The following is a 26,087-nucleotide window of genomic DNA, read 5'->3' as shown; positions in this document are numbered from 1 at the left end:
TCATCGCTGCACGGGAGAGGCGAAGGTCGAGTCACGCGTCCTCCAAAACATGACCCGCCAAACCGTGCCTCTTAACACATGCCCGCTTAACCCGGAAGCCAGCTGCACCAATGTGCCGGAGGAAACACAGTTAAACTGACGGCCGAAGTCAGCCTGCAGGCGCAAGGAGTCGCTAGAGTGCGATGAGCCAAGTAAAGCCCCCCGGCCAAACCCTCCCCTAACCCGGACGACGCTGGGCCAATTGTGCCTCGCCCTATGGGACCGGTTGTGACACAGCCTGGGATCGAACCCGGGTCTGTAGTGATACCTCAAGCATTGCGATGCATTGCCTTAGACCGCTGCGCCACTTGGGAGGTCCAAGACATGGACACTTGCATAGGGGCCCGATCCCCATGGAGAGACATTCTCCGCTAAACTCCCAGCACCGAACATCACAAAACAAAGGGCTTTTAAAGAAAATGACAGCCAATCCCCAGCTACCTGTCTGATTAGCTAACTCGCTGCAGGTGTGTATAATCACACCAGCCCCACCACCCACTTATCCACTTATCTACCAATCCATCTCATGACAGGCATATCCTTTTTTTCAACAAAAAAATTACTCCTACCAGATACAATGGGGTATTATCAGAACTACACATTATTTCCCACAACAATTTTGCTTATTTTCCATTCTTCTGGACCAAAGTCCATTCATCCTTATTTCCACCGCCATGAGGTTCAAGCGCCATATCCGCTTCTACCAAACGTAACATCTGCGCATGTCCGCTCTCTTCTTCTTCTTTAAAGTTTTATGGCAGACCACACCTATTGGTGTATTGCCGCCACCTACTGTACGGGGTCTTCTTCTTTGATATTACTGCGGTCCGCAAACAAATGCTACAGGTGCATGCCACCACTGATTGTTTTGGCCGAATATCAGGCCAAATAATTAACAAAATAAAACGAAACAAAATAAACTAAACTCAATGTACTCCTTTATTCAGATTCAACTGCTAACGCCCATCACTACAGGCTCTGGGGCCTAAGAAGGAAGAGCATCTTCGGACAGTATTCTTTGCAATGTTTCGGCAGTGGAGTCCTGGAAACCCAAAAACCTTTCAGCTGCAGATACTATTATGTCAATCCACCGCCATTTCTTCAGCTCCCTTTGCTCATTCAACTAATTCACGTGCCTCCATGTAGGAGACCTGCTGTATAGCCCTGACCCTTGTCGCTTCATACTCCTTTACCCTAACCGGGCATTCCGGGAAATTGGGAATGTGGCTGCCATCACAATTACAACATCGTACACCCTCAGATTCTTCAACAACATTTCTTCGCACACACTTGATACATGTCCATACCTTTTACAATTCCGGCAAAACAACGGCTTAGACATAAAAGATGTCCGCTCTCTAAAAGTGGAAGTGGAAGCTCATTTCATGCCTCTTCGATACAGCTACACCAGCGGTTCCCAAACTAGGTGTCGCAACACTATGTGGGGTCGCCTGATATGAAAATGGGGTCACAGGAGAATTTCCTAAATACTGAAGAAAAAAATATATATACAAAAACATATAGATATTATAATTTCGTCTTTGTATCTCAAAATCATTGTAATGTGGTTAAGCTTTAAAATCTAGATGAAAATTATTCAAATCTAAAAGATAAAATTCAACCAGAGAGCACCCTTATATCATGGGAATAGACCGCACTTGACCGTTGCAATTGAATCATTCCCACGGTTAATGGCTATAGGCCCGCTACGCTATGAAACCACACACTATATTTGCAGGTACTTTGATATTTCCGGCCGCAATTGATATGGTGAAAACAATGTGTGGGGAGGCAGAGGCACAGAAATTCACATCAATAACTTTGTCAGACAAATAATTTATGATATTACTAGCAATCAAGAGGAAACTCTGACTGAAGGACTCAAACTCCCCAGTTTATGCTCTACAAATGGACGTTAGCGAGATGCCCATGCATTGACTTTTGTTTGCTGTCCATGTCGGGGGATGCTATTCACAAGGACATATTGTTCTGTCTCACGATTCCCGAGCATGAAACGGCACAGGGGATGTACAGTGTGCTGCGTGGCTATATTGACGGAAAACTGATTCCATGGGATCGAATGGTAGGCTTTTGAAAAAAACTGGTTGACTTTCTGTGTAATGAAAATTAAATGTGTTTCCTTGCCTATGTAAAAGACATACAGTATTTGCAAGCATGCAGGGGAAATACAAAAACCGAGTGACCGATTCAGATGAAATTATTATTATTGGAGAGAGACTTTCAAAAGCTAACCATGCCCCCTTCCCTCGGCTGTGCATGTTTCTAAGAGAAAACAACATCGTAAGTGTCCCACACGAGTGATGACTGCGCTTGGAAGAGCACTTTGGGACCTACTTCCCAATCCGTTTGACTGTGGCCCTGGCTCAGTTGACATGCCGGTAAGTGTAATCGAACAGCTGATCGAGCTGTCATGTGACCAAATGCATTCACGGGTAATAACCGAGGAGTTTTTGTTCCTGACTCAAAGGGAATACCCTGCGGTTTCCCTCTGTGCATTAATGCCGCGTTCAAAACAACTGGGAACTGGGAACTCGGAAATCTCAGATTACCGACTTCAGTGTGTTCAAGACAACTGGGAACTCGGGAAAAAAACATCTCCGACTAGGAAAAATCTTTTTGAACGGTCATCCAACTCCGAATTCCAACTCGGGAACTCTGGCCTCTATCTAGATTTGACCTCGTATTTTTCAGAGTTCCCAGTTATCTTGATAGCACCATTAGTGCTCTTGTCTGCATTAAAACCAAAAATCGATCCAGTTTGGATGTGACAGCAGAGATGAGGTGCGCACTGTCGACCACGCCCCCTGACTTTGAGAAGCTCTGACGCGACATGCACACCCATCTCATTAGTTTTGGTGAGATAAGATTATGTCAGACTAATTTCCAATTGACTGTCATAGCCCCACATTAAAGGTATGTGATGGTGAGTTGAGAAGACAATCAGAAATAATGTTAGAATGTTTTTCAATTGACTCCCATAGCCCCAAATAAAAAAGTAAACATTGGCTGTTAATTACAGAATGTTTTTCACATGGTTGGGGTCCTGAGAATTTTCAGATATCAAAATGGGGTCATGGGCCAAAAAAGTTTGGGAACCCCTGAGCTACACACTCTTTTCACAGCACCTCGATACAGCTACGGCCAGAAGTGATTTTCGTAGCAGGTTAGGAGAGCATTTTCACTAACCCTAACCCTACTCCTTTTCCTAACCTTAACCTAATTCTCCTAACCTGCTATGTTAATTCTCCTAACCTGCTGCGTAAACTCTCCTAATCTGCTAGGAAAAAGTCACTTTCGGTTGTAGCTGCATCTAAGTGGCGTGAAAATAGTGTTTCTCCGCTCCTTACAGTGCATTCAAAGATAAATCAAACTTTTTCAAACTATTGATTAATTGGATTTAGTTCAATCTTAGGTTATAAAATATCAAAAAGTAAAAGATATATATATAAAAAAACTACAAACAGCACAGATTTTCATTATGTATCGTACTATTTATTAGTAGCCTGTACAGGCTGTACATATACTCATCAATAAATACATGACTTGTATCTAACAACAATGGCAATGAATATCGAACAAATTCTAAAGGTTACCACAAAAAGCAAGGTCGTGTTGTTTATGATGATGATGATTCAGGAGTCCTATGAAATGTTCTCTTCATTTTGATTACCAACCCCCCCAACACCCAAACACACACGCACACTTGTTGCAGAATCCTCAGCACGGCCCCCCCCAAACCCTGCCCAGCGTCAGCTTAAAATCAGACACTGGTACAAGGATTGGGAGAGACTGTACTGAGAGAGGGAAAGGGAGAGAGAAAGAAAGAAAAGAAGAAGGGAGAAAATTTGAGGAAAGGCGAGAGAATGGTTGAACACAGACAATGTACAGAGAGAGAGGAGGAAAGTAGAGAGAGAGGGAAAGGGAGAGGATAGTTGAAAGGACATATGTGAGAGTGCAGGGGAGAGGGAGAGAGAAGGAATGGAAAATGGAATGAGAGAGAGAGAGAGGTGTGTACTGCATGACAGACAGGTTTGAAGGAATAATGAAAACACTGCTGATAAGACCGTGCACCATCTGAAATGATAGAAAAACATCTGACCACCTGCAGGTTATATGAGTTACAAACAAAAGTACATAAACAAAGTACATTCAAACAAATACTGAACAGAACATAAAAATAAATGCCACTGCATCGATACGGTAATAAGGTATAATTAACAAAAACATTATGGAGGTCTCTCCTGCCAGCCCATCTCTCTTTCATTAACTCTCTCTCCCTCTCTTTCTGTTGTTTTCTAAAGTCTCTGCATGGACAGTAGTGCTCTTCTTACCGCTTCAAAGCCATTTCATCGCCGTCATTTTGAGCACATTAAGCAGTCCTCTCTCTCTTTCGCTCCTTTCATTTAGCCTGGCACTCATCTTCCTGCCTGCCCAATGCCCTGTTTCGTGCCCTTCTCCCTCGCTACGTCTCCCGCTCCCTCTATCTATCCCCCCGTCCTGCCCTCCCTATCTCCCCCCAAATCACTGTTCCTCTGAGCCAGGACCAATGGGGAGCCAGCCAGCAGGGTGAGGCACTTCCTCTGTGACAGGAAGCTGGGGGGGGGGGGATAATGAGAGAGAGAGAGACTAGAGAGAGAGATAATGAGCGAGAAAATGAAGGAGGGGGTGAAGAGAGAGAGAGATGTCAATGTTGAATATTTACCCTAGAGACACAACTCTCGGTGGATTGTGTTTGTTACCATCATACAGTATAAGGGTAGATGATTATGCTTTTTTGATTACTTTGACTGAACTCACTCTAAAACCTGGTAAGCAGCAGTGCTCTTTTACATCAAGGAAACTCTTCCTGTTCTTTGGAAATGTCCTAAGAAAGTGAATACAAACCGATACAGTGACCCTTGTGAAGTCGAAGAGTGTATGGTTAGAGAGAGAGAGAGAGAGAGAGAGAGAGAGAGAGAGAGAGAGAGAGAGAGAGAGAGAGAGAGAGAGAGATGGGAAAAGATAAAGTGATAGAGGGAGGGCCATGTTCAAAGACAGACAGTAGATAAGTGCTCTCTGATAGAAGTTGAGTTGATGGGTTGGGTGGGTTAGGAGGTAGAGACAGTCCATAGGGGATATGATAGTTTGAGCAGCATGTCTTACGTGCAACATCCTCTCGGAATCTCCACACCTCGTTAACTCTGCTCCTAATTACACTTATCTAAACATTGCCACGGAATCCCACAAATAATTTTGTTAGCATATAGGACCTTATATGGGCATGGCTGTGACTGCGTGTTTGTGTTGATTGTCATTATCAAGATTATAAGAACAGTATACGGTATACATATACACAGTGTGTATGTGTGTGTGTGCACGTTCATGCCTGTGTGTGTATGCATGTGTGTGTGCACGTTCATGTGTGTGTGTGCGTGCGTGCGTGCATGCATTTGCAAGTTTGTACGAGTGCGTTTCATGTCCCTGTGAGAATTGGTTTGTCAGTCAGTCAGGGCATTATTTAAAGTGGGTGTGGTGATGTGAGTAACAAAAACAGGAAATCCACAGTCACATAGGCAGGAAATGCTACTGCTCAGTGACAGAGTTAGAAATAAACAAGAGCTAAAGACCATAGAATACACAACCTCCACCAGAAGTCTCTGAGGGGTGGTTCACCAACATAGATCAATACATTACTGAAGATTTGATAAATATTCTCAAATTGAAATTAGCCAAAGTTGTTTTTTGTTCAGAAAGAAAGCTACTTCAGGATTCCTCCCTTTCCAGCCATTATTTCCCTGTTTGTACAGTATATGTGGTGTAAATTCACTTGGATCGATTTATTTAAAAATAAAAGCAATGCACATTCCAACTCTTACATTAATCAAGCTAACCCTATTATTACTTATAAATTACTGTTAAATAACAGGCATTGTTTAGTTTCACATTTAGATTTTTATTCTTGGTTCAAACAGCTTCACAAAAAGGGAATACACTAAAATGATTTGGAGCTTAAAGACACACACATACACAAAATGCAACTACACACATACAAACACTCACTCATGCCTGCACATACACACACGGACCCACGCACACACACACACAGTGCTAAATGTACAGGTGAAGGAAGGGATTTTTAAAAGGGGTAGGATTGCAAAAGTCAGATTGAAAGAAAGGAATGGAGAGAGAAGGAGGACAAAAATATAGCATCACAGTAACATCCTTATTCACTAGTATTGGTTTTTGATTGTCTTCAACTCTCCTAGGTCATTGGTTACATTAATCCCTGCTCAACTGTCATTGGTTAAATGAAATCCATGCTTGACTATGATTGGTGATTTCATTTCAATGCTTGATTGTCTGTTTGATCTGAAAAAACATCAAAAGGATTGAGTGAGTGAATGAGTGAGGGAGTCTGCTGGGATCCAGTTCCAGTTCATCATTTGATTGCTTTGTGCGCTGAGATCAAGTTTTAATTGTAATTAGTAGTCCAGTACCAATTCATTGGCTGCTTCAGGCCCATACTAGAGTGTCATTGGTGGTTCCAAGGCCATCCATGATTGTCATTGGCTGTTCCATGTCATTGATACTTTTATTGGTAGTTTTTGTCATTATTAGAATGACTGATTGTAATCGCTTTGGATTGTAACGGATTGGGTGTTTGGGTATCTTAGTCTGTCACAGTCACAGTGAATAGGTGGATCCTCAGATACTGGCAGGTTTGGAGGTGGTCTAGTGTCATGCCGTAACTGTGTTATTCTCACTGGAGTCTGGTCCAGTACTGACCTAAGTCCTGCTCACTACCCGACACACCAGGAGAGAGATATCCTGGGAGAGAGACAAAGACAGACAGACAGAGAGAGATAGAGAGATAAAGAGCGAGAGACAAAGAGAAGAAGGATGAGTTAGCAAAGTGGTACCTAAACTAAATACTAGATCTTCACATGCACACATGCTGCAGACACTCACCTGTGTTGGAGCTGGCAGAGTGAGGGGGAGGGAGGTGAGGAGAGGGGTAAGAGAGGGAGTCAAACTTCCGGGGCAGGGGGGGAGGAGAGGAGGGGGAGGGAGGTAGCATGCAGGGGTAAGAGGGAGCGGACTGGGGGGGCAACGACTGGAGCGAGAGAGCAAAGAGAAGAGGAGAGAGGGGCAGTAACAGGACATGCAGGAAGAAAAAAGAGAAAAGATTGTTAGCCAGCGATAAGACTGATGAGACAGAACAAAGAATCAGTAAAAGTTTTGGTTCAAAATGAAGGACCAATAGTCATGTTAACAATGGACACCATGGGGTTCATAGCACAATAAAAAATAAACATTTGTTGAATTTACCTGCATATTGGAGAAGACTGAGAGAGAGCCGTAGCCTGAGAGAGAGTTGTCACTGCGACTGTGCATCGAGGCTTCATCAAGAAACACAGAAATATGTTTTAAAATAATATTGTATACAGTAATACAAATACACACACACACACATACATATACACACACACTTGTACACCTACAAACATATTGAAAATTTTTTTTTTCAGGTTTCTTACCTGAGCTGTTGCCATGGTGAGAGTGATAGACACCTGTGTTGAAGGAGGTGCTGAGGGGGGCGTGTGCCTGAGAACAGGAAGTCCCGCCCCCTGACCTCTTCTGATTGCGCAACTTCTCCTCCCTCCTCCATTTGGCTCGCCGATTGGAAAACCACACCTGTCAATCAATCAATCAATCAATCAATCAAACTGTAACCATTCAGGTGTGTTTGTGTTGGAATATAACAAATATGTGAAAACTGGTGGTCTCAGTGGACTGGTTTGAGAACAGCTCAGGTACTACCTTGGTATCTGTCATACTCTAATCTGACCACTAGGGGGAATAAAGGCTAAGAATAGCGAGACGGAGGGTTAAACAGACAGACAGAGTTGGTTGGTAACCTGAATGCGAGCCTCTGGAAGGTCAATTTTAGCTGCCAATCTCTCTCTGGCAAAGACATCTGGGTAATGTGTCCGTTCAAACTCTGTGATGTGGAGAAAAATTGGTCAAGAAGCCCACAATGGTTCACATTAACACACACACACACATGCCTATGGCATTAAACTTAGCTTTTCCTTCATGTTTATTACTGTAATTTAATTGAATCTCCACAGGCCTCAACTGAAGCCTGGGGCTGGGGTTAGACCTTTCTCCAGCGCATCAATCTGCTCCTGGGTGAAACTGGTACGATTCCTCTGGAGCTTTCTCTTCAGCTGGAGGTGATGCTGGGCGTCCTCTACCTCATCCCTCTCTCTTTGCACTCCTTCACCTCCTTCCACCATCCGCACGCTGACGTCATCCAGAGATTGTTCTAGAACAGAAGGATAATTGAAGCGCTTTTCTTGGTGAAATGTGTGTGTGTTTGTGTGAGTTTGCGTGTGTGTGTGTGTGTACCCACTGTTACTGTCTGCCTGAGTGTAACAAGCGTTTATTCATTCTCCAAATCTCCACATGTACATATATGTTTCACTGTTTTGTATTTTGCACTCTCTGTCACTGTAGGTGTGTGTATCACTTCTGTGTGTCCGTGTGTCTGTGTGTATGTGTGTTTTGGAGCTGTTGGCACACTGTTTCTGCTCAGTCATGTGGAAGATTCTCCAGCTCACCCTAAGCTGACTCCACGAGTCACACACATACAAACACACACACACACACACCACCCCTGTCTTCTATCTGTACCGTGTTGTGTTGGTTGATGGTACCAGTTGTTAGGCCCAGTCCAGCTGGAGGTGTTCTGTAGATTCAGCATGCTGAGTTTCTCACACATAACACTTCCCCTTCACCTCTGACCTTTTACTTCTCTCCTCCAATCAGAACACAGATCAGAACTACTGGAAGACAGAGGGAGGAGGAGATAAAGAGAGGGAGAAGAAGAGGAGAGAAAGGTAGAGGAAATAAGTGATAGGGGACATACATTTGGAGAGAAAGGGAGACAGACAGACACACACACGCTTGTGCATTAGCCTCCCACGGCGACACATGGGGAGTTCATTACAAACACACTCAGTAATTAGGAGCTACATCCTCTCCACTCTGACACTGACTATACACACACCCATGAGAGGAGAGAGTAACACTGTCAGCTACCATTAACCACACAGGCAGCACACAACCCCAGACACTAACTACACTAATGATACACAGCCACAATGCCGGGACCAGAATACTCACAACACTACACACATTATTATACACACTCTGACTATGGTGCACACACAGACAGAAGGGGAGCGGAAATATATATACACAACACTAAAGCTGTACTAGTGATACAGGGGAGCAGAATTACACACAACACTGGCTACACCTGTGATACACAGAGAAAGGGGGAGTAGAAATACACCACATTACTCTAACCCTAACCTAACTTCACATTAATATGGTACACTGAAAGGAGGGACAAAAGTACATACAATAATACACGCTGACTACGGATGATAGTGATAGCGGTATACAGAGAATTGGTGCAGAAATACTCACAACACAGTCGTTAACACTGTAACTATACTCTAATGACACATGATGATAGAGAAATAGAACAACTAAACACAAGAAACAATGGACTTTGCAAAAACACGCAAAAATAGGCCCTAATTACAGTAACGATGGAAGAGACTAACAACTCACAACACTGGACACACATTATCATGTTTGTGGGGCAAAATATGCTGTAACACTATACACTTAACTCTAAATGTTTCAGTTGATTCATTGATCCATTAATCAATTAATATCATTGAGACTGGAATACATGGGGATGAGACAATTAGTATAAATAAATCCTGCCTTGTCCTTTTATTCAAAAGTTGTGAGTGTGCTGTGCATTGACAGACTCCCAACTATGACTACAACCAGGTATCATAACCAGCACAGAGCCATACCGGTAAAAAGCATAAGACACCGGACAGGCAGATTTCATAAATCGTTATTAGCAGACCTTTAGCTTGAATACATACAAAGTGGGTAAAGGTTATACATTACAGAAGAAGAAGAGAAACCCTGAAGCATCAGAGAGTGAGAGCTAGTTCTCTGACCATATATTCATGAATCTTGCTAGCGGGGTGTATCTCTACCTGTTTGCCTCACAGTGCCTTTCTGTATTTCTACCTTGAGTCAAAGATCAAGTTATCTTGGTTCCGTGTGGTTCCACCCTCTAGTCTAGTTGTTACTTTTGCTATACATCTCACTTGTTCTGTGTGTCTGTCATAAATAGTTCCTATTTGTTTCGTTCAGATTTGTCTTGTTCTCTTATTTGGTCTCTGTCTGTGTCTGTCTCTCTCTCCCCCAACATTGGTGTTGGTTGACAAGTTTAGTGAAAGGACACTCACCTACTCGAGAGAGAGGATGCTGATGGTTTTCCAAACTTGCGTTTCTCTAGTCTCTCCACCGCTTACAAGGTTTCTCGCTTCCTCCTCTTCCTCTCTTTCGTTATACCCTCATCCCTCTCTTCTGACCTCGCTTTTGTTGACTGTGTGTGCAAAGAGAAAGCGAGAGCAGGGAGGCGAGCCAGAGTAGAGATGGAGAGAGTTAGACAGAGCGAAAGAGAGGAGGCGAGGGAGGGGGGAGTGGGCCAGGGAGAGAGAAACAAGTCTGCAGGCACTCTGGTCCTCGGAGCGATGGATAGAGAGGGAGAGGGAGAGAGAGAGGGAGAGAGAAGGAGGGGGAGGGAGGGAGAGAGGGATGACACACAGACTCAGTGTCAGTGTCAGGTCTGGACTTAATGCCAGGAAAAGGGGTGATGGAGAGAGAGAGCGCGAGAGAGAGAGACAGAGAGAGCGAGAGAGACGAGGGGAAGAAGGAGGGAGGGCTGGTAAAAGTATGGAGAGAATTAAAGAAACGTGGATGAAGGATGAAGGGAGGATGACGATCACCTATATCGATTTTAAAACAAAGCCTAGTAACACTTTATTTGAAGGACGGCTTCTAAACATTATTCCATAGTGTACCCATTTTATGTAAAAGCCATATTATTCATGATCTGTATGTCTGTACATGTCCTTGTAAATAATGTTTTTAGACATGCACCAGTATTTACTTGTTAATAAATATATAACAAATTATATATAAATGGTCTATGAATAACAACCTACTTAATACAAGCTTATAAGCCATTCATAAGAACACCTTTAGGTAAAGCTTTAAAACTGAAATGTGTTTGGCCTTATAGTGTTCCAAAGGGTTGGACTGTAGAGAGAAACTCTGACCTTTCGGATGCAGAGGACAGGGAGAGAGAGACCACTGGCCCAGTTCTGGCTCTTTCGAGAGAAACTGCATACATTTACATGTGCAAATAAGAAAGAAAGGGTCGCATTCTAAGAACACACAGTTACACTTTCATACACAGTACTTTGATTATTTTTTACACACACACCAGTGACACACTCACACACCAGTGACACCCTTACACACCGACTTGGTCAGTCGCTATCCTTATGGACTACGACGTTAGGCCCCTCCCCTCATACACACACCCTACACAGTACAAGCTACCAAATACGCGTGCTATGGCATGTTTAGCTTGGTTTCTCTCTGACTGCACTTTGTCACTCGTGACACCACATTTGCATATTTAATTGGATTAGCCCAGAGAACTAGAGAGTCCTTGACACTACAAAAATGAGAAGAGAGAATGCATCTACAGTTTGAGCAAACTAATGTTGAGTCCTGTAGGGTAATACATCTGTAATACAATAGAATATAGTGGAGATGTATTGAGGAGTCCCCTTTATCCATCTTTAGTCTTCTTCAGTGTCTGCTGAGTTAGAGAGCTCACTATGTTTTACAGTCAAAATACAGCACCTTTTGCCTGATATTCTAAAAACTACACTACAAACAGATATTTTTTGGGAGGTAGACTGGATTGGTTGTTTTTCGTAACACACAAGGTTGGGGTCAATTCCATTTTAATTCAGGAAGTGCCTAAATTTACTTTCAATGAGAATGAGTTTTCACGTCTTGAATTTGAATTTTCTAATGACCTGAATTGATTGAATTGAAATACAATTGACCCAAACCTTAACAGAAGTGCACAACTACTTCAAGAACAACTACTTCTAGAACACAGAGAGAGAATGGAACGAGGAAGAGCATGTTATTATTATAAAGACTAGAGAAAAAACAAGAGGACTTAAGTATGACTATAAGATTAGAAGAAGAAGAAAGAGGGACAGGGAGGGCACGCGGAAGAGAGAGCGAGAGACAAGGAGAGAGAGATGGGGGGAGGTGGAGGAGAAGGAGGGTGCCAACATGTTTTATTTCTGGTTGACAAAACTCTGCGCTCTCTCGCTCCCTCCCTCCCTTCTTTCCTTCCCTCTCTCCCGTCGTAACCTGCCTCTCTCTGTCATTCTCTCTCTGTCGCTGGCTACAGAGAATAATCTGAGGTAATAGATGACAGAAAAAATAAGGGATTTTGTTGTCCAAAAACAATGAAGGAAGAATAGAAGATATCTCTGTAAATGGGTTTTAGATGTTTCTATGCATGCTGTCTTTGTGTGAGTGAGTTTATGGGCATACATGTACACTGTATCGTGTGTATGCCTGTCTGCAAAAGTGTGTGCAGGGCAGGCTCCAGGCATAAGCGTTCACTTAGGGCCCCAAATATATATATATATACACTGAACAAAAATATAAACGCAACATGTAAAGTGTTCGTTTCATGAGCTGAAATAAAAGATCCCAGAAATTTTCCATACTCACAAAAATCTTATTTCTCTAAAATGTGGTGCACAAATTTGTTTACAACCCTGTTAGTGATCATTTTTTCTTTGCCAAGATAATCCATCCATCTGACAGGTGTGGCATATCAAGAAGCTGATTAAACAGCATGATCATTACACAGGTGCACCATGTGCTGGGGACAATAAAAAGCCACTCTAAAATGTGCAGTTTTGTCATACAACACAATGCCACAGATGTCTCAAATTTGAGGGAGCGTGCAATTGGCATGCTGACTGCAGGAATGTCCACCAGAGCTATTGCCAGAGAATTGAATCTTCATTTCTCAACCATAAGCCACCTCCAATGTCGTTTTAGAGAATTTGGCAGTACTCACAACCGGCCTCAAAACCGCAGACCACGTGTAACCACGCCAGCCCAGGACCTCCACATCCGGCTTCTTCACCTGCGGGATCAATTTACTGATTTCCTTATATTAACTGTAACTCAGTAAAATCGTAGAAATTGTTGCATGTTGCGTTTATATTTTTGTTCAGTATATACACTACAATACCAAAAGTATGTGGACACCTGCTTGTCAAAATCTTGGGCATTAATATGGAGTTGATCCCTCCTTTGCTGCTATAACAGCCTCCACTCTTCTGGGAAGGCTTTCCACTAGATTGTTGGAACATTGCTACAGGGACTTGATTTTATTTAGCCACAAGAGCATTAGCGAGGTCGGGCACTGATGTTGGGCGATTAGGCCTGGCTTGCAGTCGGCGTTCCAATTCATCCCAAAGGTGTTTGATGGGGTTGAGGTCAGGGCTTTGTGCAGGCCAGTCAAGTTCTTCCACACCAATCTCGACAAACCATTTCTGTATGGACCTCGATTTGTGCACGGGGGAATGCTGAAACAGGAAAGGGCCTTCCTCAAACTGTTGCCACAAAGCTGGAAGCACAGAATCGGCCTACCACTTCACGGCTGAGTTGTTGTTGCTCCTAGACGTTTCCACTTCACAATAACAGCACTTACAGTTGACTGGGGCAGCTCTAGCAGGGCAGAAATTTGACGAACTGACTTGTTGGTAAGGAGGCATCCTATGACGGTGTCACGTTGAAAGTCACTGAGCACTTCAGTAAGGCCATTCTACTGTCAATGTTTGTCTATGGAGATTGCATGGCTGTGTGCTCGATTTTATACACCTGTCAGCAACAGGTGTGGCTGAAATAGCCAAATCCAGTTGAAGGGGTGTCTACATATTTTTGTATAAATAGTGTATATATATTTTATTTTTTTAGGAACTCAGTCGGGGTCTCAATTTACTGTTGAGAGTTAAAATAGTAGAATATACAAGGTGCAAGTTTGAAATTTGGTTGTGCATCAGCTATTTTTATCTTGTTATGTCAGTCATTGACAGTCACTCAATTAGCCATGTCAGCTAACAATTTTTAGATTGGTAAATTTGACTTTCCAGCTATCTAAACTTGTAGTATTCATGGCCGAATACCGACCGGTCACGCAGGGCACGTGCCCAGGAGCCCTGACCTCCAGGGGGTCTCCGTTGATTTTGTTAATCACTTTTGCCTGTGAGGTGGGAGGGCCCAAAAGGCTAGAGCCGACCCTGAGTGTGTGTACTGTATATGTGTATGCGTGTGTGTATGTGTGTTCCTTGAATATTCGTGCAGCTTTAGGGCACATTTTTTCAGTCTCTTGTTAGTTCATCCCTGTCACCCTCTCTCTCTCGCTCTCTCTCCCTCTCTCTCTTTTTCACTGCTGGGGGGAGGGGGATGGAGGTCACCATAGCAACCATGCCGGGACAAATTAATATCAAGTCTTTAAAACAAAACACACAAGCTTACGTGTGTGTGCGGTTGTGTGTCTGTGTGTGTGTGTCCTTTTCCCTTTCGTGACTCTATTAACTCTGTGAATTCCCCCCCAAAAGGGGAGGGGCTACATTGATTATGAAATATTCATTTCTATATCCATCTATCTCACTTTATGTCAATTTCCCCCACTCAATTCACTCTTCCCCTCCTCTTCCTCGCTTTTGTCTTTCCTTCTTTCCTCTCTCTCTCTTCCTCCTCTCTCCATCTCTTTGCTGTTGTGTGCCCCCAGGCTACAGTGTGGCACGTCCTCCCTCCATCCCTCCCTCTCCCCTCCTCTCTCACTGCCCCTGTCACCTTCAATTGCTCCATGGAACTAGACACACCGCCTTAGGCGAGGGAAGAGAGGAGCGAGAGAGGAGAGGAAAAGAGAAAGAGAGAGGAGAGAATGAAACCGAGCGGAGGGAAAAAGAGGCAGACAGGGTATGTGTGAGAGAGAGGGATAGCAAGAGAAAGGAGAAAGAAACGAGTATGAATTAGATAGAGAGAGAGACGAAGAAAGAGAGAGAGAGAGAGAGAGAGAGAGAGAGAGAGAGAGAGAGAGAGAGAGAGAGAGAGAGAGAGAGAGAGGACATAATAAAAAGGTGTGGTTAGAGGAGGGGGTGAGAAAGTCTCAACTGTGTTGTTCAGCAGCATCCTGTGTAAAACTATCCAATAACAGCAACACCTGCTGTCAACCATTGTCCTGACTGAGGAGTCCAACACTGAGAACTAATGGATTCCAGTTAACTAAGATAGCAAATCGGTTCCATTCCCAGAATGTTGAGTTTTAATTTATTTAACCTTTATTTAGCTAGGCAAGTCAGTTAAGAACAAATTATTATTTACAATGACGGCCTACACTGGCCAAACCTGGATGACACTGGGCCAATTGTGCGCTGCCCTATGGGACTCCCAATCACGGCCGGTTGTGATACAGCCTGGAATCAAACCAGGGGGTCTGTAGTGACGCCTAAAGCACTGAGATGCAGTGCCTAAGACCGCTGCGCCACTCGGGCGCCTTCTTATTAGAAAAACTCAAGAAATGAAAAATGAAGTAAATAACACAATTACGTAAATAAGTAGGCCTAAATAACAGAATTAAGTAGGATCAATTTGGAATAAGTGGGACACTTTTTTCATTTCCATCTGCTGTAACCTCTGTCGACATCTATCCAACATATTAGCCCAACACATGATACATTTCTGAGATCCTCAAGAAGTTTCCTAATCACAAAAAATAATAATGTTGATATCATATTCACAGGAGGCATGACACACCCATTTGTGTACACTGAGTCAAAAGCATATTTTCAGTTTGCATTTGGTAGACTGGGACTGCAGGCTAGATAAACTGGGACACCATTATTATAGTCCCAATTGTACCCCAATGACAATTCAATTCAATTTTGTGTGATTAGGAAACATCTGAGGACTTCAGAAATGTATAATGTATTGGGCTAATATGTTGGATAGATCTCTGAAGAGGTTACAGAAGAAGTAAATGCAAAAAGTGTCCCACTTTTACAGAATTCACTTAAATAACAGTACTAATAACAGTACTACAAGAAAACCTTTACAGGACATAGTACTACAAGAACCAGAGCCCTGCCTAACCTACAGGGGTTCCCTAATGTAAACTGGATCTCTTTCCGCCATTGGAAAAGCCTATTAAACTGTCCTACTTTAGCTGGTTGGTAAAGCTGGTTGTGCTCCTGAGTGGCGCAGTGGTCTAAGGCACTGCATCGCAGTGCTAACTGTGCCACTAGAGATCCTGGTTCGAATCCAGGCTCTGTCGCAGCCGGCCGCGACCGGGAGACTCATGGGCGGCGCACAATTGGCCCAGCGTCGTCCAGGGTAGGGGAGGGAATGGCCGGCAGGGATGTAGCTCAGTTGATAGAGCATGGCGTTTGCAATGCCAGGGTTGTGGGTTCGATTCCCACGGGGGGCCAGTATAAATAAAAAAAGATGTATTCACTAACTGTAAGTCGCTCTGGATAAGAGCGTCTGCTAAATGACTAAAATGTAAATGTAAAGCGGGACAGCTAAAATAAATATTGAAATAATTGTTTTTTCTGTATTTTGATGCACCAGTATGCACATTTACATCACAATTTGGCACAGCATATTATTTATGACCGTTTTATAACCTTAACATCAAAATAGAAAAAATACTATGTAGCCGATCTTATCATGTGCTTTGCAGGTGAGCTTCCTGTTTAAAGCTTGCTCTGCCCCCCTCTATGACGTCACACCAATGAAGTGACGTGATTTTGATCATGTGGTTTGTCTGCAAGGGCTCGACAACAATAGTTATGATTTTCTCTTTTCAGACCAAGAAAGCGTCAGGATTATGCTGTCCCAGTTTATATGATGCCCCACTCTTTCTGAATTCACCTTAAATAACAAAATGAAGTAGGCCTGAATAACACAATTACGTAAATAACAAACATTCCAATGACAATATGGAGAAATTGGCTATTGATTGATTGAATGAATAATAGCCAATTCATATCATATCAAACTCAGTTCAGATGACCAAACATTGAAAATAAATTATGCAAAACCTAAACAAAATACTTCCTTATCATATAATAAATTAGGAATTAATTAATTATTTTATCGAGGCATTAAAAGTAAAACTGATGTAACTGCCCTGTAGCAATATGCTAAGGTGGCTCTGGCGGGAGGTACAGTATGTTGTAGGAAGGAAGAAGTCGGGAAACGGAAAAGGGAGGATTTTGAAGAATAAAATATCTGATGTGGTTTCTAGATTGTTCTGTTCAAAAGGCATCCTACTCTGCCCCCAAGCGTTAGGTTTCCAGAACAACGTAAGCATACATTATTTATTTTATAAAATAACCCTTTCTGAAATTATTTTTTCCCACCAATGCTGAGTGCTGACTAACTTCCTTTATATTAAATATCACGTTAGTCTGTCGTTTCGATATTATTATGGACATCGTTTTCGGACTTTACAGTGGGGAAGGCTACAGTGGTGTGGTTTCCCATCTTCTCAGGTTTCGTATGAGTTGGCTAGATACATGTAAATTGCATTGGGTTTGAGCAAACAGTACTGCCTGCCTTTCAATGCCGTATGTTTATAAATCTCAGGTGTCCCTTTACATTGCTGATGAAAACTTTGGTAAAAATCTTTAAATACTATCATATCTTCATGCGCGATCTGGTACGGAGGTTTGCACCGCGCGCGTTCGCGTGTCAACGTGGCGCTTCAAAGCCAATCGAAATCAGTCTCGGGCTCCGTTAATCCCATTTCCTCGTTTCTATTGGTTACTTTTCTTTTCAGCGTGTCTGTGAATGGTCGACGAAGCAAGCGTGTCACCGCCTCCTTTATTGTAGAATTTAAAGAGGCAGGGAGAGCGCCAACGCGCATCTTTACAAGCCCAGAAAAAAACGTGATTGAGACGTGTTGCTGAAAATTGGTACGTTTTTTAAAATTATTAATGCATGAAAGTATATGCTCCAGTAAATTGAGTGATTTCTGTTGTTTAAAAAAACAACAACGTTGTGTACAGTTTATGCCAAGTTTCACTTAAAACTTTCTTGGAGTAGCCTAAACTCATTGATTAAAAATATGTAGGCTACCTAACTGCATCCCTTTTTGCTTAAAAGACAAACAAACTTTAATTCATTTACAGGCATTATTGATGTAATTCATTGTTGTATTCATTATTCAGAAGTGTTAAGACTTAAGACAACAGACATTGACTGAGTTATCCTTATTCAAGTCAGGACTCAAGAAAGTAGCCTATAAATAGGGCACAAAAGTTTAACAAACTTGTTTTATGCCCATATGTATCACTGTTTGCATTAAATAAACAGTTATTGTATAAACCAATAATGTATTATTTTGAGTGAGTCTCATATCATCTGGCAAGTATTATCTCCGTCTATTTGTAGGCTAAGTTCTGTTCAGTCTACTGTAGCGTCTCTCTCTTTCTTTCTTCCTTTTTCTTTCTCAGGACAGAAGATGCTGCTGCAGTCACTACTGTCCCTCATTCTTATCCTCGGGGTGGCGGTAGCCGTGCCTGCTAAAGAGAAGCGTGTCCATCGCCATAGTGACCTGAGTGACCACACCCATGACGACTCCACTGGTTTCCAGTATGACCATGAAGCCTTCCTGGGCAAAGAGGAAGCCAAGACCTTCGACCAGCTGACCCCCGAGGAGAGCAAAGATAAACTTGGGTACATTATGTTACAGAACACCCAGGCAGGCAGCGTCCCAAATGGACATTATGCACTACTTTTGACCAGGGCCCATATTTCCTATGTTATGCACTACTTTTGACCCGGGTCCATATTCCCTATGTACAGCAGTACCTTTGACCTGGGCCCATAGGGCTCTGGTCAAAAAGAGTGAACTATGTATGAAATAGGGTGCCATTTGGGATGTAGTCCCACTATCACTGCTCTAGGTTAGAAGTTACCCCCAGGCGCATATCTAGGATCAGCTTGCCTTCTCTAAACTCCTACCCTTAACTATTGGGAGGAGAATGCAACTGACCTGAGATCAGTGTCTAGGATCAACTTAATCCTACTCCAATAGACACCCTTCCTTTCTTTCTCTTTCTCTCACCCCCTTGTGGTGCATTATTTCATACACTAGTTCTGTATCCCTAGCCCCACCCATCTGGCTAAGTCAACGTTACATCCTGAATAGTTTTCATACAGCAAAGCCCCTTAATCTAAATAAACTGTCTGCAAGACCATTCCGTTTTTTAAATTTTACTTTCAATCCTTTTTCTCTCTTTCTACACATCCATTTCCTGCTCTTCTCCCTCCTGCAACCACCTACACCTTCGCACTCTTACGTTTGACTACAGTTATTGTAATTGTGTTTGTTTGAAGACATCTCACCCCCTGCCTCTGTCTTAGCAATGGAATGAACGGTGTTTAAGGTTGTGACATACTGTTAACCTTGACTTGTTCAATCAATCAATCAAATGTATACACCCTTTTTACATCAGCAAGTACACAGTAAGATTAAAAAAGAAATCTCCCTCAGTTTATGTCCACGTTTTCAAAAAACTCTTAAATATCTGCTCCAAATTAAGATTCAACAAAGTCTGCAGAACGATTGGGGTGTCAGCTAATACATGCGACATTGACTTTGAAAAAAATCTATTTTGGTTATTATACTACAGTAAGTGAAGTGGATTTACACCCAGTAACGGAATTGCGGTAACATAATTTCATCATGGGTCCCTGATCTGTACTACACAGAAATGCATAAGTATGGATATGAATGTCATTCTCTTCATGGTGATGTATCCTAAATAGGCACACAAAAGGTATAAATATGCAATAACCTCCTTTGCATATTTGGGTATTATTCTACTATTATTTTAATGAGCTCTGCCCCAAACAAGACCAAATTTGGTTGTAAAATGTTTTACGTTACCCAGCAAGAACACCAAAAATGTTGCTTAAAAAGAAAGGGGGATCTAACAAAGACTCACTGACAACAACCTAAACGAAACAGGTGGGGTTTTAGGAGGGGTTCTAAAAGACACTCATGGGGGTGTCCACTGAAAATTGCATAGCAACAACAACTGGGACCTAAAAGACACCCACCATGAGCACCCACTAAATTTGCCCAGTAAGAGGCAAACAAATGAAAAACCCACACCAAACTTAAAGACAGGAAGCAAACCAAAAAGTAGAGCAAACGAAAACAGGGAAGATCAGAAAAATGAATGTTTTTCTAGAAATCAGATAGGGAGCGCCAACTAAAAGTGTTGACCCTGCACATCTCTCAAGACAACTGGAGCATTGGGCCAGCCGCTCTTAAATATCACTTGGGCCAGCACAGGTGAAACACCTTCTGACTAACGAGATGGACAAGCCAGCACAGATGTAACACATACTGACTAACAAGGTGACACTAGTCGGTGCGCCCTATGTGCTAACGTGCTAAAAGTCCAAACTCAAAACATAAATGGAAAAAACAAAACCTGTAACAAATGTATATACAGTATGCCTTAATTTCTCAAAAATATACTCTTAGCATTCATTTGACACCCAATTTGATATGCTCCTATGAACTTCACGTTGGTGCTCATGGGTCCTTTTACATGGAAATGACCTTATACAGAAACCCAGCCTAAAACCCCAAAGAGCAAGCAATGCAGATGTAGAAGCACAGTGGCTAGGAAAAACTCGCTTCTGTAGGTAGTAGGCTTAGTTGGCTTGTTCTGTCCCTTTGGCAGGAAGATCGTAGATCGCATCGACACAGACAAGGATGGTTTCGTGAGCCATGGGGAACTGCACCAGTGGATCAAACACAGGCAGAGAAGGTACATCGAGGAGAATGTGCTGAAGCACTGGAAGGAGTACGACCAGAACAAGGATGGGAAGATCGGCTGGGAGGAATACAAGAACACAACCTACGGCTACTACCTGGGTACGACAAGGGAGGATGTGTGTGTGACAGTGTGTGTGGGTAGCCTAACTTTGAGACGAATGAGCGAGGGGGTGGGACTTCAAAAGGGTAGTCCCAATTTACCAGGGTTGTACAGTCAGTGTATTATTAGTAGGCTATATGGGTGTTAAAGATTGTTGGAATGATGGGCAGGGTTTGGCACAACCAATATACTATTTATGAAGGGGCTAATTTGATATAATTACTACATGATATGAGGAGATTGATCATGAGCTACAAAGACAATCCAAAAATGAGATGGGAATGAGAGGGGAGAGCTCAACACGACAGTACAGTAGTGGCTATACAGCTATGGGATAGTGGTGTCATCTTAGACTCTTATTGTTAATACAAAGGCAGGGGAAGGGTTACCACAATATCCATGTCTTTTATCCTTGATACAAAGAAACAAACATAGGTGGGACACAGAACATGTTAACACAATTTGCCCTTTGGAGTTAAAGTAGAGATAATCTGTAATAGAGAGGGTAAATTAGTGACACATATCACTGTTAAACTCTGTTTCAAAAGGTTTTAGAAGGCTAACCTTTGTTTACTACAGTACACAACCCAAGAGTATTTACACTGACAGTGTAGCTCTGGGCCAGTATGAATAAAGCGTCTCAGAGTAGGAGTGATCAGTTTAGCCTATTAGATCATAATAAGTAACATTACATGAACAGGGGGGACCTGATCCTAGATCAGCACTCCTACTCTGAGACGCTTGATCTTTGTTTTACAAAGCCATGTCTTGACTCTGAGAATGTCCTCCGCTCCGTTGCAGATGAGGAGTTTGATGACGTGGATGACAAGGCTAGCTACAAGGCCATGCTGACTAGAGACGAGAGGCGCTTTAGGACAGCTGACCGCGATGGGGACGGCATCGCCACCAAGGACGAGTTCACCTCCTTCCTTCACCCCGAGGAGTACGACCACATGAAGGCCGTTGTCATACAGGTCAGTCAATTGACTGGGATCAGTCACTAGAGTCACAAGATCAATCAAATTCTGGGGAACATCCAGGTGGTGCACTTTTTTCTCCAGCCCACTTCTAAACAACTATTTTTTTCTGTTTCGCTTCAGGAAACAGTAGAAGACATTGACAAGAACGGTGATGGAAAGATCACCCTTGACGAATACATTGGTTAGTCTCTCCTTCAACCTTCTACCCTTTCCAAACAGAGAACATACAATATGTCGTCAACCAAACATAATATCTGGTTCTTTATACATTTTATATGAGAACAAAAAATGAAATATTTCATTTATTTTATTACCCATCTATGAGTGATATTCTTGGGTCCACAACCAACTGTATATGTTAAATGAAAAGTGCTAGTATGCGTACACAAAGAGAAGATAACCCAGAGATGCACAGTAGGCATGATTTTGAAAGTGATTTTTTCCCAAGCGTATGGACCAGTGGTTTTCAAACCTCTCCTCGGGGACCCCCAGACGTTTCACAATTTTGTTGTAGCCCTGAACTATCTCATAATCCCTGGAATAGACTTTAGAATTACAACACCTACTGTATAAGCTGTAACCTGTTCTCTCCACCACAGGGGACATGTTCACACCTGAGAACGGAGAGAGTGAACCAGACTGGGTGCTGACAGAGAAGAAACACTTCACAGAGTTCAGAGACACCAACAAGGTACACTAGTCTGCTGCTACTGGATCACCTTAACATTGACAACATCCTGTCCTTCTACATTACTATAACATCACTATTTAAGTCAGTACACTTACAGTACCCTACCCCTCAGACCAGCCATGTCAATACTTACACACACACCCCTCTCTCTGTGGACATACTAAGTTAACAGGTTTGTGTCTTGTGTTGTCAGGATGGTTTGTAACAGCTCTCTATGCGTGTTGTGTTGTCAGGATGGTTTCCTGGATAACCATGAGGTAGCTCAGTGGATCCTGCCAGGAGATATTGACTATACTGACAATGAGGCTAAGCACCTCATCCACGAGACAGACACAGACAAGGTACGCATCTCCCCAGTCCCATTGCCTGAACTCTCACCCTTACCCCAAACCAAAAGCTCCATACCTGTACACCCCTTACAACAAATTTTTCTTAATCCACTTCCACACACAATCTTATCCCCTCCAAAGCACCCCTAGCTAGGTGTCCTCTTCACCCCTCCCCCATCCCTGTACTCCTCTAAAACTCACACCTCCACCACCGGTGTACCCCTTTCTACCCTCACCCCACATCAAATACCCCCATACCTACAACTATTGTGCAGTGCACACCCCCACCCGTTCACGCCCCTTCCAACTCACCCCGTAGCATCTCCCCTTCCTCTCTGACCTCCTTACACCTTCCCCCAACCTCACACCTCGACTCTTGTTACAACTGACCACTGTATTTGGTGACATGTGCAATGCACAGGCCTACACTACAGGGGGTAAATATACCATGGTGTCTGTGGTAGTAATATAATGTCTCCTAGCTGTTTAAATTAGCATTTATGCTAAAATAAAAACAATGTTGCATCCCAAATGGCAACCTATTCCCTGTATAGTGCACTACTTCAGCCCTATTGGCCCTGTTCAAAAGTAGTGCACTATGGGGAATAGGGTGCCATTTGCGACACTACAGAGACTTATATGAGCCTGGGTGCAGATTCAGGGCTCACTCTCACAACTCACATGACACACTGTCAGCCTGAACACAGCTAATAATCAACATAATGGAATTAATTGGGGGTGTTAATTATAATTAATCTCTTTCTCTCCCTCTGTCCTTCATTCACGCTTTTCTCACTGTTATCTATCCCTTTTTCGCCCTCATTTTCATTCCACTCTCCCTCTTTTTCGTCCTTCTCTCTTTCAATCATGACCGCAATGAATGGTGATGGGCTGGACCTGAAATTTGCCTCCTCTGCGATTGGACGAAACAGGATGACAAAATAACCAAGAAGGAGATTCTGGCCAATTGGAACATGTTTGTGGGGAGCCAGGCGACCAATTATGGAGAGGATCTCACCAGGCGACATGACGAGCTTTGATGAAGTCAAGCGAAGGCATGGGGAGGAGTTAAGGGCTCCGTTTGCATCGCTCTCTGCGTAGTTCCATGTACATTGTGCAGCTGAATTTTTGGAACGGACCGTATACGTACTCTGTTTGCGTAGAGCCTTTAAGGGGAGGGAGGGATTTTCAAAATACATATTGGGGTTTTGTATTGTGAAAGGGCATACACTTCATGGAGAATACTGTTACTGTTAAGGAGCTGGGTAGGGAGAAAGTGCTGAGGGGAAAAAGGTCACGGGTCATATTTATACTGTTGAACACACATTTCTATGGGAGGTAACGGGAGCATGGCGATAAGTGTTTACACACGCAGATACATAGCCACAACCTCACTCACAGAGAGACACTCTAACCGAACACACAATCACGCTCAAGTGTGAACAAAGACAGACACTCCACAAGTCAAGATTATTTTTACTGCACCATATATAGCATAAATATACACTTGGTTTACACAAGGGGGGGGGGGGGGGGGCGCAAGAGACAAAATTGAATGACACTTTTGTGGTGAAACATTTATCTCTGTGAATTTAAAATAAAGCCATGTTGGTTTTTCTACAAAAATACAGTTTAATTTTTCTTCATGACATATCATTAACTACTGTCCTAAGCAACTTCATTACTCAAATGTAATTTGTTTCCTGGTTCTTGAATGGAGTTTACCACACCACTGCCACCTGCTAAATGGTGAATTGTCTATAATGTTACAGTTTTCCCAGATTCCTTTCTCCATTTCTCTCCATCTTTATCTTCTACTTCCCTTATCCTCCATCCCTCTCTCTCTCCTTCTCTCTTAGGATGGGCGTCTCTCTCTCTCGGAGGTCATGGACAAGGTCTACTTCCTGAAGTCAAGCACGCTGACTGACTATGGAGCTATGTTGGTGGATGAGGGTCACGAAGAACTCTGACATCTGTGACTCCAACACTCAGCCAATAAAACACAGACTGTGTCTTGGAGTCAATTGACATTTTTATTTTATATAAAATACGGTACAGACATGTTGCCCATTAAATTGGTGTGTAGGTTTGTTTTATTATGCATGTGCCAGAGAGAAATAAAAATGACATTTCTAAGGGCTCTACAGTACGACCATTTTTCTCACATATGCACCTAAATACTTTGCTGTGCGGCCAGCAATTTTAATTTAGGATCACCAGTGCGCCTAGAAAAATTAAGGATTCTAGCTTTAATACCTAAAATATTTTACCTCCTAAATGTCTTTGTGTGCGCCTACATGTTTCAACTTAAGCTTACACGTGCTCCTTGTAAAAGAGGTCAGCGTAGAGCCCTGTTTTGTAAATGTATGTGTAACAAAGCTTAAAAATATCAGTTGGAATTCTCAGACTCCATACGAGAACAGAAAACCATATGTACAAATAATCTCAAGTATACACCTTTGTCATGTTGATCATCGTCTCTGAACCATCACACCATCATTACGGGTCGCGCCTCTTTAGCTTTCAGATCCACTCCAGAGCCTGCAAACCCAGTTCCACCCTGGGAAGGAATAAAATAGAAAATATTTTATCAGCATTAACATCAGGTGGTCTTCAAATACCCTTACAAACAAAGTACTTTGCTATGTCTTGCACGTACTGTGCGTACATACTCTTTCAAACTCAAGAACACACAAACAGACTCACTTGCTTGATCACACCCGCTCTAACACTCATACAAAAACGGCACGTGTTTCCTTGCAGGTAACCATGGTTAACAGAGGAAGTACAATGATTTCAAGCACCACCCTCCTTTTAAAGTGGGATGATGTCCTTCTCTGTGAGTTTGTCTCCGGTCATCGGGTCCGTCATGTCCTTCCTGATCAGCCTCTCCACACACTCCTGAGTCACCACCGCCCCACTGAGAGGAGGGAGAGAAAGGAGGGGGTAGAGAGAAAGAGGGGAGAGAGAGATTAAGAAACTGCGAAGAAGCGAGGTAGTAGGGGTGGCTTGATATAGAGAGAGAGGTGGTCCAGTAAATAAAGGAACCGAATAAGGGTTTACTTACGAGGGTTTGAGAACAGAG

At 42.8% G+C, this 26,087-nt stretch overlaps 1 protein-coding gene and 1 pseudogene across 2 annotated transcripts; one reads left to right on the top strand and one right to left on the bottom strand.

Moving 5' to 3' along the window:
• Positions 1-6,799: 6,799 nt before the first annotated feature.
• On the bottom strand, positions 6,800-14,525 carry LOC311138682 (paired box protein Pax-6-like; annotated as a pseudogene). The gene is made up of 7 exons: positions 14,514-14,525; positions 8,204-8,346; positions 7,959-8,041; positions 7,578-7,734; positions 7,369-7,439; positions 7,009-7,153; positions 6,800-6,867 (listed from the first exon to the last, which is right to left on the bottom strand). The product of its transcript is annotated as a paired box protein Pax-6-like (transcript).
• Positions 14,526-17,975: 3,450 nt separating this feature from the next.
• On the top strand, positions 17,976-25,061 carry LOC311143563 (calumenin-like). Its single transcript, XM_084179416.1, has 8 exons — positions 17,976-18,020; positions 18,561-18,783; positions 20,808-21,001; positions 21,804-21,976; positions 22,103-22,163; positions 22,582-22,673; positions 22,907-23,014; positions 24,862-25,061. Exons 2-8 carry the CDS (start codon positions 18,569-18,571, stop codon positions 24,970-24,972), a joined length of 954 nt encoding a protein of 317 aa, XP_084035542.1. The 5' UTR covers positions 17,976-18,020; positions 18,561-18,568; the 3' UTR covers positions 24,973-25,061.
• The last annotated feature ends 1,026 nt before the right edge of the window (positions 25,062-26,087 follow it).

The sequence above is a fragment of the Coregonus lavaretus genome, assembly GCF_964263955.1.
Source record: "Coregonus lavaretus genome assembly, chromosome: 2".
In the NCBI taxonomy this organism is placed as follows: Eukaryota; Metazoa; Chordata; class Actinopteri; order Salmoniformes; family Salmonidae; genus Coregonus; species Coregonus lavaretus.
This window is presented reverse-complemented; position numbering and strand designations above follow the sequence as displayed.